The sequence below is a fragment of the Opisthorchis viverrini genome, assembly GCF_000715545.1.
Source record: "Opisthorchis viverrini unplaced genomic scaffold opera_v5_55, whole genome shotgun sequence".
NCBI classification, from domain to species: domain Eukaryota; kingdom Metazoa; phylum Platyhelminthes; class Trematoda; order Opisthorchiida; family Opisthorchiidae; genus Opisthorchis; species Opisthorchis viverrini.
In genome coordinates, this window is record NW_008751709.1 from 740,439 (window position 1) to 752,307 (window position 11,869).

Sequence of the window (11,869 nt, forward strand, 5' to 3'; positions counted from 1 at the left end):
GCCATTAACTTATGGCCACCGATGGTATCCATGGACCTTCGTGCTCTCGAAGCCACACTGGGGCAATCAACCGCGATTCCAGATTGCATCTTCTATTCAGACGCTGCCGACCCCCCGACTACTAACGACAGCAATGCTAGTGGTGAGGTAAACCACGCGTGGACGCTGCGTCCAACGTACGTGGAAATATTATCGTTTGTTTTATCAGCGGGCGATAAAGGCGTAGAAGTGAACTCTACATCCAATTCAAAATCTAAGCTGTATTGGGCGAGCTCTGCGGCGACTAGGAGTGAAGTCTACTGACAGGTTAAATGCAAACACTAACCTAATAGTTCAGGACTGTCGCGAGAACCCCACATCCAGTTGAAATGCAAAACTGTTACCCCTCAAGTGCTCTCCGTCAAAATCGGCCTTCCGATTGTGGGCTCAGTTACCACCCACAAGTCCGCTAGCCAAAGCCACAAAGCTGACAGATTGCACAGGAAAATTCTGCGTACATCAATTTCATCACGCTGATTGTGATACCCCTGAGAGTCAACACGAACACATCAGAAAAGCGATTACAGTCAAAGAGGCCACGTAAACTTCAACAAGCCAAAAGCTGCTGTCTATATTCAACGTTCAGTCCTCTGTAAGAACGAGAATCTTGGGAATGCCTTGGGAATATGCTGTCTTGCTGAACGATAGTGCAACTCTGTTTCGGTCCCTTGGCTTCCTGCTCCGCCCAAATGGTATAGCAAAAGGCACGGTAGCTCTACACATCCTTTTATGTAGACAAAGGAAAATCATCACAACTGTATATATATAGGGCAGTCACAGAGTGTTCCACAAGGTCGTGCCAGAATGTCCGTGAGGGGGCGAGAAGCCTCGAGTTAGAGATGCTTCTTTGGGATTCTCTGGCATTCTGATTAATCAGGGCATGCCTTCGTTTGGTCCGCGTTCTGCACGTGACACACTCGTCCAAATGATGTGATGTTCGGTCATTAGAGACGGCTGACCTCCATACAGCTCCCACTTGAGAAACTTCTTTTCGGAAAGCTATTTCCTAATGGTGGTATTTAACGCTCATGCGACTAGATGTGATCCGGAATAGACAAACTGTCGGTCGAACAGCACCAAAAAACTCAAGGAAAAAACGTACGCTTGTTCTATGCAATTCCTAGAACAACAACTTCACTCGTCTGAAAGGCGTTATCTTTACGAGTAGTTGCCATCAATTTTTTAAATACCAGAATAAAGACTATATTAGACACGCGGAAACCGGACTATCAGGGGTAAAGGCCCCTTTGAACTCGAAGAGCAGTTCCCGGAACCAACAAGCCAAGAAAAGACAAGTATGCTGCAGTGGGCCCTTGGAGTCTGCCTTAGACCCGGCGTACAGCCGTCAAATCTTCTAACTTTTCTCGTGGCAAGCCTCTCAGCTACCCATTTTAGGTGCAGTGGAGGTAATGTTGAAGTGCCCATTCGCAAATTGTCTCAGTTTCTTTAACAAAATTCGCGACGTTAATCGGTCAGCCTGCTGGAACCTGGCCCGCAACATATATTTATGATGCAGAAATTCCGACAAACGGCCACCTAGTTTTCGGGGCCGACTCCAAATCAAGGGGCAGGTGGGGTTCCTTTATACCTGTTACGGCTATCTGCTTTCTGTGTTTGAGTCACGCGTGCCAATCCAGGAAAACGACCAACAAATCCTAATTCTGGAATCACAGTACTCAACGGAGTACGGTTCCAGCACTCAAAGGTTCCAGTACTCAACGGAGTACGGTTCCAGTACCCAACGATCTACGGACGCAGTACTGAACGATCTACAAACTCGGAGAAGATGGAGAAAGTTCCGTCAGTGGCTCTATCTACCGGAGGAATCGAGGCAAGTCGGCCGTTCTGGCAATCCTTTAGCTATTGGTTCATCCCCTGACTCATCTAAGCATAAAAAATTAAAGTTAGCTGAGTTATTGCGAGCGCAGATTAAGGCAGAAGAAATGGAGAAAGAATTGCAGCTCATGAGGGCGCGTAATGAGTTGCGTCTAGCGGAGTTAGAGCTGGTTTTGGACGATGGTTCCGTCGTTGACGTGCAGGTTGACCCGCAGGGTAAGGTAAAGGATTACCTAGCCGGGATAGTAAGTAGCACACCCGTATGTGAGGCACCAGCGGTCCAACCGACTTCTTGCGTGGTTAAGGCAGATCTACCTGGAATGGACTTAGAGGCTTTCGATGGCAACCCAAGGTGTTATTGGAGATTTATTTAACTTGTCAAATACTACATAGAGGATAGTGGACAGAGGATGCTCTATTTTGATTCATTACTGCAAGGGTCCAGCAAGGAAAGCCGTGGCTGAATGCGTAATGTTGCCTCCCAAGATTGCATACGCTAGAGCGAGGGAAATACTTAAGGATCTCTTTGGAAGAGAACATATGGTGGTCAGAGCCATACTGGACGATCTATTCAAGAAATTGAAACCGTTGCATGACGATGCAGATTCATTGTCTCGTTTGTCGATAAATCTTCAAAACTGTCACGTTCCTCTGAGTCAGATAAATCATACTAATGACATGAATTCGGTCTCGACCATAGAGCGTATTCTCCGCACGTTATCGAAGGATGCTCGTCGAAACCGGACAAGGTTGGCTGACTCTATGGACAACCTTGGAAAACAGATAGGTTTCTCTGACCTATGCAACTTCGTTTCTCAAGAGGCCCGCATTGCTCACAGCCACTATGGTATGCCTACCATAGGCCCTGAACACCATTGTCCCCAAACACAGCATCATCGGGTAGGCAACGAAAGGTGCCATAGTGTATTCGCCCTTCAGAAGGGAACCGATTACTCATGCCCCTTTCGCGACGAAAGACATGGACTGGCGCAATGTTGTAGGTTCACTGACTTGCCAGTGCAAGCAAGATGGCGTGTGGTGAGAAGGAAGCGGTTATGTTCTGTATGCCTAAAACCAGGCCATGTCAGTAACGAGTGCGATTCTCCCAAGAAGTGTGGTATAGAGAGCTGCTCGGGGTCTCACCATCATCTGTTGCATGTAATGCCGGATGCCAACAGAACCACACTAGTTGGTTTGTGCAACTCGACATCTCAGACGGAATCAGGAACCTGCCTTGGCATCGTACTGGTTCGTGTGAATGGTCCGCAAGGCAGCGTTCTCACGTACGCATTGTTGGATAGTGGGTCGGACGTAACATTGGTTACGGAGGACTTGCTTGATGAGGTTGGTCCGACCGGCACTCCAACAACTTTGAATTTATCGACAGTGAGTGTGACCTCCACTGTGGAGGCTGCAAGTCTCAGAATTGAGTTCGAATCGGCGGATTCAGGTGAGACCGTAGCGGCTGAACAAGCCTTTGCAATACTCTCTCTACCCATCAGCCCACCAGTCATCAGCCCAACGGAAATAGCTCGTCAATATAGTCACTTGAAGGATACTACCTTTGTGGAGCCTCCAGATAAGCGTGTGAGAAGAGTGATAGGAGAAGACGTTCCAGAGGCACATTGGCCTATGGAGAAAAGGTTGGGCAAGCAAAAGGAACGTTACGCTGTTAAGACACCTTTGGGTTGGGTTCTACTTGGTCCGTTGTCCATAGGATATAGAGCCTGGAGACATGTGTAACATGTAAGTATGAAAGATCATGACATCACTGCTCACCTAATGGCTCTGTATGAGGCTGATTTCAACGGTTTAGAGACTCCGGGCGTATGCCAGTGTCGAAGACAAAGAAGCGCTTCGAATCGTTGAAGAGTTTTCAGTGTTCAAGGATGGTCATTATGGAGTAACATAACCGTGGAGAACGGCTGAAAGACTTCCCGATAATTATTGTGTAGCCCATTCTTGATTGCAATATATAATAAGACGTTCTGACTTTGTTAGCGCAATACAGAGAACGCATGAACGATAACACCATTAAGGACTGCCATGAACCTGTGCCAACTCATCAATCTAAATCAGTGAACGAAAGGAAGTGGTATTTACCTCATCACCCCGTTTTGAACCCGAAGAAACCAGAAAAGCTGCGAGTTGTCTTAGATTGCGCGACCAAGTTTAAGGGTGTATCCCTGAATGATAGATTGTATCAAGGTCCCGACACTACTGCGAGTATGTTGGGAGTTCTCTCGCGCTTCCTGAGTGAGTACCTTGCTGTGGCTGCAGACATTTCCAAAATGTTCATGCAATTTAAGGTTCCCGAAGCCGCAATGGTGGCGGAAGAACTGAGGAAAGAAGCAGGATTTGCGTTCGCAAGAACAACTTACTGGAAGGATTCAGTTATAGTGCTTCAATATATAAGGAACGCTGCCACCCCCTATAGTACCTTCGTGGCAAACAGAATCTCTACGATTCATCAGTTGTCGTCACCCGGTGATTGGCATCACGTAATGAGTGAAAACAATCCGGCAGACTTAGCCTCTAGAGGAGTATGTTCTCTGAATGCTCTTCGCTATTGGTTCAAGGGACCGGACTTTCTGGAAGCGTCCGAGGCCCAGTGGCCACAATACGAACCAAATTTCCTACCGGAAGAAATGGAATTGGAGACAAAGCACGCTTTGGTTAACGTGACCGCTGCTTCGGAACCAACTGGATTGCAACTTTTAATGGAAAGGTGTTCCGATCGGTCTAAGCTTCTACGATCTGTGGTATGGTTGACAAGGTTTAAAGCATACCTGAGAATGATGACAAGCGGCTCAACTGAAGATGGCTTGCTATGTGTAGGAGGTAGGTTGGATAACCTTTTGTGGCCGTATGTTGCTAAACATCCTATCATATTACCCGCGAAGCATAACGTCACCAGGTTGATAGTTTGGAACGCTGACGTGCTGAATGGGCACTGTGGACTATCATATACGTTAACCGAACTGTGCCGAAGATATTGGGTCGTTCAGGGAGTATCGATGATTAAGCGGGTGCTCCACAGTTGCTGGACGTGTCGAAGGAAACTTACAACGGCTTCACGACGAGCTATGGCGCCACCGCCGGTCGACTGGATCCAGCCAGGCTGGCATCCCTTCAAGATAGTTGGGTGTGACTATTTTGGACCACTGACAGTAAGGAATGGAAGAAAGACTGAGAGAAGGTATGGCTGTTTGTTTACCTGCTTACAGATGAGGGCAGTGTAACTTGAAATGGCCTATTCATTATTCTCTGACTCCTTCATCAAGACGTTGATGCGTTTTATAGCACAAAGGGGGTCAGAAAAGATTATCGGTGATAACGGTTCTAATTTCGTCGGGGCAGAGATGGAATTGAAACGAGCCATAGATCGACTTTCACATTCCCGCATCAGCGCTGAACTAATGCGGTATAACGCCGAGTGGCAATTCACTCCACCGTTGGGCAGTCATAGAGGCGGAGTATGGGAACGTCTCATACGTTCCGCGAGACGGATACTAAAGTCGACAGTAAATGAGCAGGATATGAACGTCGAAGAACTAGTAACGTTTCTTATGGGAGCAGAGCGGGTAATGAATGGACGCCCTATTGTGCCCAATCAAACCAACTATTTCGACAAGCCGGGATTGACACCGGATGACTTGCTCATTCTCAACAACAGGGTACACGGAGTTGTGCCGGAAAGAATAACGGAGGAGTATGCGAAAAGTTGGCAGCAGATGAACTGCTTGACTCAAGTATTTTGGAAGCGCTGGGTGAAGGAGTACGTACCTCTGCTACAAGAGCGAACTAAGTGGCAGAAACCTCAAAGGAACTTCAGGAAGGGGGATGTAGTCCTGGTGCAATCAGGTGCGTTCTCTCGGGAACAGTGGCCCGTAGGCGTAGTTGATGAATGTGAAACATCAGGTTATGGTTTAGTTAGGACCGTAGTTGTGCGCACACGCGGCGGTAGGTTAAGGTGGGATCGGTCTGATAGAGGGTTGCGAGTGGGGGTAGTGGAGGGAGATGGGAACTGCGTGTTACGGCTATCTGCTTTCTGAGTTTGAGTCACGCGTGCCAATCCAGGAAAACGATCAAAGAATCCGAATTCTGGAATCACGGTACTAAACGGATTCTCCTCTGCAGATACCGTAAGGTTACAAGATAAGACGGTACGATTACCAGCCTAAGGATAAAGCGCAGATCACTACGCCTCAAAATCGATATCGTCACAACCAAACATATATCGACGGCGAGCAACCGCAAAAATCACAGCGTACGACCAAAGTCCGTAAGATTTAAAAATTAGTTCAGTAAAACAAAAAGGCTTAAGTTCATTTAGTCAAGGGGAATAAATATGGGGATTGGCTGTCACTTGGGGTTGGAAACGGGAGCACACTGTTGGCAAGCTCTCTTCAACAATACCTACATGCTCTCCTGCCCTCCGGATTGTCCTCTCCAACACAACTCCTGCACACTTTGCAATGCATTGTGGAATTTCGCTACGTGGGACTGGGTATTTCCTTCTCGGTGTGGACTACCGTTGCCCATGGCTTCCTCCTGAAGATGGTCAGTTCTTTATACAAATACTTGGGCAACCCCCTTGCTATCACTCCATGTATATCTGGCGGGTTAGTGATTTTAAAGCCTACTGAATGGGCCTCCAACGCATCCAGTCTGGTGAACATTCTGTGAAGACGCTGATCAAGGTTGTTCAAAGGAGCAGTGCGGCCCAAAAGGCTGCCGCGCCCACCAGATGCCGCACAGGACAACTACCATCCATTCTGGAGTTGGTCACTACCAACGAAAGACTTCAAGATTAGTTGTTAATCAACGCCACGCTGAGACATAGTGACCAGTGTACTGATCTTTGACATCATCTGCTACTCCGCCAGAGGTCCCGAAATTCAAACGTGGATTCGAAACTTCTGCCTTTCAGGCTCCCAGAAATGCGTAGCTTCCTTGAACAATTTAAAGTGAAGCCAGCTGGACCAAAGGGGTTATACCGAACCACAATCCAGAAAATGCATGAGGTTGCCGGTCTAAATGGATTCGGTATCTTTTAGAAAATGGTCCCAGCTGTTCCTAAAAAAGAAGACAAAAGGTTACACAGGAGGTGAGTTGGTTTCTCGTAATATGCGGAACCAGTGTGAATCTAAGTTTCGCCGAGGAAACACACGAAATTAAGCAACCATTCTAGACCTTTACAGGAAAAGAACGGTAATCCACAAATTACATCAGACAAGTCCACAGAAATGAGCCGACCGCCTTTTCCTTGAGGAACAGAAAACGGAAGCCTAGGATAGGCAAAACAGTTGTATCTGAAGTCTACAGAGAACACTATGCAGGTCTGTATCCTGCTCCAGTGGCATCGTCGCACCCAATCCTGTCAAGGCGTAACTATGAGCGGCCCCTTATCAACTTGGTCTTCATCTCTTGCAAGTTTATGGAAAGCTCTGTTTGGGGACCACTGCCGTTTCGGATGTACGCCGACGACCCTTCAGACGTTCTTTGAAGTCCATGTCTACATTTTGCGGACGACTTGAAATCCTGAAGTTCAAACACCACTGCCTTCCAAATGAATGTGGATGCTGCATGGCCGTGGTCGTTGGTCTGGCAGTCTTTTTTGAATGCCGAAAAATGCATCCACATTTCATTCGGAGGGGACTCAGCAACTCTTCCGCCGTGCCTGGGAGAATAGACTGGGAGACATAACGAGGATGCATGCCACAAATGGACTTAGGCATATGGCTCTCTTGAAATATATTCTTCTCACTGCATCACCAGAAATCGTCCCAAAAGGCATTCGCCGTTCTACGGATGATTTGACGCACCTTCTTCCGTATCATTCACATGGATTTCCAGACACTCTATGGGGCCCATGTAAGGCCGCCTCTTGAATATGCAAACCAAGTCATCTACTCGGGACACAAGAAGGATAAAGCCTTCACTGAGAGTTTCCAATGAGCTGCTACGAAAATGGTTGCCGGGTTTGAATCTACGGAAAATGGAGCACCTTCCGCATCGCTTGACCTCTTTTCCACGGGGTATCGTCGACTCCGAGGAAACGTTATACTTACTTTTGCCTTGTTTGAACAAGTTAATCCAATCTCGCGTTGAAATAGCATGGGTTCAGGCGACGAATAAAGACGCTTACTGAGAAGGAATTTCTTTAATCTTAGAGTTGGGCCACCAAGTCACCAGAAACAATCTTCTTACCTTGTGTTCCAATCAAACGTATTTTTTTGCGTGACACCTAACCAGAATATCCCCGTGGTTAACCCGCTGAACCCTAATGCACGCTGAATAACCGTTGATTCAAATGAGAATAACAACGCGTGAGCTTTCATTTTGCCAAATTTATTCAGTAATCTGGTTCCTCATGCTGCCAAACCGAATCCTCTTGGGTATTCAGCAGCCTGGTTGTGGTCTGAGAGCCAACGTGGTATTCTAAGACCGTATAATCTAATATTGATGCCGCAAAGAATTTCCAACAATCTCCGAAATCGGAGACTTTTAGCACTGGTTATACTTGCAACAAACGAATCTACCACGCAGACCACAAAGTTACACGTTATCTCCGAAAGCTTTGTGCTACCAACCGCTTGAACGGCCTTACAACACATTCGACTCGGATCGATCAGCACCATTGAGCGGCAAACCCTGGTGTGTATTCACGAAAATTATACTCGACTGTGATGAGGATGACTGATATTCTATTCATTGCTCTATTCATTATTCTCTTGTTTTAATATTCCCTATGCGGTACATATTCGCCAATTCGAATACATACGTGCTGGTTGTTACGCTTCGCTGAATTCTGGATTTCTAGTTTGTCTGGTTATACCGATATACGTACGAAACTTGATTCTCACATTTTTGAGTCGCGACTGGAACGATTCATCATGCCTGCCGAAAAGGAACCGTTAGATGTTAATTCAACTGCGCGTGACGTGGAGGATCATTTGGAACGGTTCGGTATATGGTGCCTCACAACATCCGATATGGATGATAAGAAACTCACTGCATATTCCCTACATTTCGTTGGCAAGACTGCGTATACGTTGATCAAAAATTTAGTATATCCTGAATCTCCCATTGATATTTCATACACTGCATTGAAAAAGAAAGTTCTTCAACACTTCAAACCGATTAACTTCGTAGCAGCCGAAAGAGCTTGGTTAAATATGCTGACCCGCTCTCAATCTCAGTCGGTTCGTGATTTCGTGTTACAGCCGCAGACACAGGCAGCCAAATGTCACTAAGATGCCTAAGTGGAAGACCAGCTGCGTGATAGACTCATTGCTGCCATTCAGCTGCCCGAATTACAGCAGAAGCTGCTACTCCGTCCGGATAAGAAATTTCAAACTATTCGGAAAATATGTGAGCAGTATGAAGATGCGAAGCATGTAGCAAAGACTGAGGAAGCAGTTTTGTCAAATTATTCTAAAAGAAATGATCCAAGGATGCAGACGAACAACCAAATCAAATCTCGAACAAATTCTCGTGCCCCAAATCCATCAACGCGTCACTTAACAGATCGTAACCCCAATCCGATGGTTCAAAAATTTAGAAAATGTGAATCTTGTTGACGAAACCACACCAGATATTCATGCCCCCACAGACGAGCGAAGTGTTTTATCTGCGGTAAAACAGGACTCATTCAACTTGTCTGTGAGCCCGAGAAAGTGTGTCACTTAACTTCTGACCCAAATACTGACGTGAAGGCATTACCTGAAGATAGTTCTACTCTTTCTTTATCTGTTTCGTCCCAAAATTCGTCCCGTTTTTTAAACATTGATATTCGCTTCTGGTCAAAAGCATGACTTTATTGTTGATACTGGTAGTGTTGAGTCCATTATTCCACAATCAGATCCAACTGCATTCTACCCCACAGTCGTGATAGTGCCTACGGATGTTAACATTCGCGGTATTACTGAACATTGCGTACCTCTAGTTGGTAGTTGCACGAGCCCTGTGAGGTTGCCCCAACGTACTTCTATCGATTGTAATTTTTTGGTTTCAACGTCGGGACCATCGAATGTCGGATTCAAAGTTCTGCGCTCAGTGCAAACCAGTATCACCTTACCGACTTCTGTGAATGAGAACGAAAGCAAACAGCCGATTCCTAAATGTCCTAAGCCCACAGGTGGCATGCAAATACCCAGGAGACAAATTGTTCCATTTGCCTTACACGAGCCTGTTCGTCAAGCGTTTAAACGAGTTCATGCCGACTACTGTGGTCCTTTTCTCGGTAAATACTATGCTTTAATTATTATTGACGCATATTCACGTTGGCCTGAAGTTTTTCTAACTACGTCTCCAAGTGCCGAATTCACTCAACAAGCATTGAGGGAAGTGTTCAACCATGAAGGTGTACCAACTGTTTTGGTCACTGACAACGGCACACACTTCACTGCAAAATTCCTCGAGGAATGGTTGAAGGGTCTTGGATGTCGACATTTGTTTATTGCTCCGCGACATCCCCAGTTAAGTCTTCACAGTGGCATCCGTGGCCAGTTACTTGTGAAGCATTTCAACGAGTTCATGCCGACTACTGTGGTCCTTTTCTCGGTAAATACTAAGCTTTAATTATTATTGACGCATATTCCCGTTGGCCTGAAGTTTTTCTAACTACGTCTCCAAGTGCCGAATTCACTCAACAAGCATTGAGGAAAGTGTTCAACCATGAAGGTGTACCAACTGTTTTGGTCACTGACAACGGCACACACTTCACTGCAAAATTCCTCGAGGAATGGTTGAAGGGTCTTGGATGTCGACATTTGTTTATTGCTCCGCGACATCCCCAGTTGAATGGACTTGCTGAGAATTTTGTCCGAACACTAAAGTCTGCCATTATTTCACTCTCTCCTACTAGTTTTGTGGAATTGGACCGTGGGATTGATAATTTTCTAACGCAATACAGGAACGCCGTCCATTCCGTTACTGGGAAGAGTCCCGCACTTCTATTTAAATCTCGTTCGTTGCGTACAAATCTTGACTGTGCCAAAACGGCTGATGTTACATTCTTCAAGGGTAATGATTTACGACCTGCTACAGGAATAGTACTTTCATCAAATGGCAAACGGATGGTCACAATTCTCGATTTGGATGATCTCTCTTGCCACCGGAGACACATTGACCAGATTGAGTTCAATAACACAGGTCAGTCTGCTAACTGCACTCCGCCTGTTTCAAATACTAATGAATCCTTTGTAGATGATCTTATGGTATCCGAACAAAACGTTGTATCTGAAGAACGCACTACCGTGAAGCGTCCGATATACGTACGAAACTTAATTCTCACGTCGACCTCACTTTCCAAGAGCACTTGTCGAATCCGTTAATAGTATGTCCAAACTCCAATTGTTTGATTGTCTTGGGACTATTTCCACTCGCATTATCATCTGGATCCACGCAATATCAGCAATGGGCCTGTCCTAATAAATTTGAACCCGGACTCTGTGGGATTGTGAGAACAAGAGTGCATGGTTGTTCTTAACTGAACCTACAATTCAGTGGCAATCTACCTAATTGTTGTCCGCCACCCTCAATCTTCTATTCGTTACTTAGTCTCACACTCAGTTGCTCAAGGTCACTCGATGTTCAAAAGGTCATCGACTTCAGTTCAAAACTGCCATTTTAATTTTGACACAGTTCATTACTGGTACTTCCAATACCTCTCAACCAACCTTTTCCAGGTCACAACCACTACCATACCACTCTCGCTTAGATTTCATCTTGTTGTCCCGGCCCACACAGTGACTGATTTATTGTGTCAGTCTTCCTGTGTTGAGCCATGCTCAGGTGCCACTTTAAGCGCTAGCAGCCGAGGAATATATGCTATTTATCCGATTCTACTACTGTGACAAGTCAGAACGCCCCACTACCCACCATTCGGAAACAATTATTTTCAGCCGCTTATTCTTGTGTGCGTATATGTCATTCCAGTTTAGTTCGCTGAAGTGTGTAGTTGTCTGGCTACCCAATAAGTTAGTTT

General features: G+C 46.0%; 1 protein-coding gene across 1 annotated transcript in view; it reads left to right on the plus strand.

The window, feature by feature from the left end:
* Positions 1–10,023: 10,023 nt before the first annotated feature.
* T265_03616 (hypothetical protein) overlaps positions 10,024–11,869 on the plus strand; it is a gene marked incomplete at both ends in the record, with an annotated part of 20,163 nt that continues 18,317 nt past the window's right edge. The window contains 2 exons of the mRNA XM_009168151.1: positions 10,024–10,443; positions 10,680–11,156. Of these exons, the coding sequence (XP_009166415.1) occupies positions 10,024–10,443; positions 10,680–11,156 (897 nt within the window). The remainder of the gene's footprint in view (positions 10,444–10,679; positions 11,157–11,869) is intronic.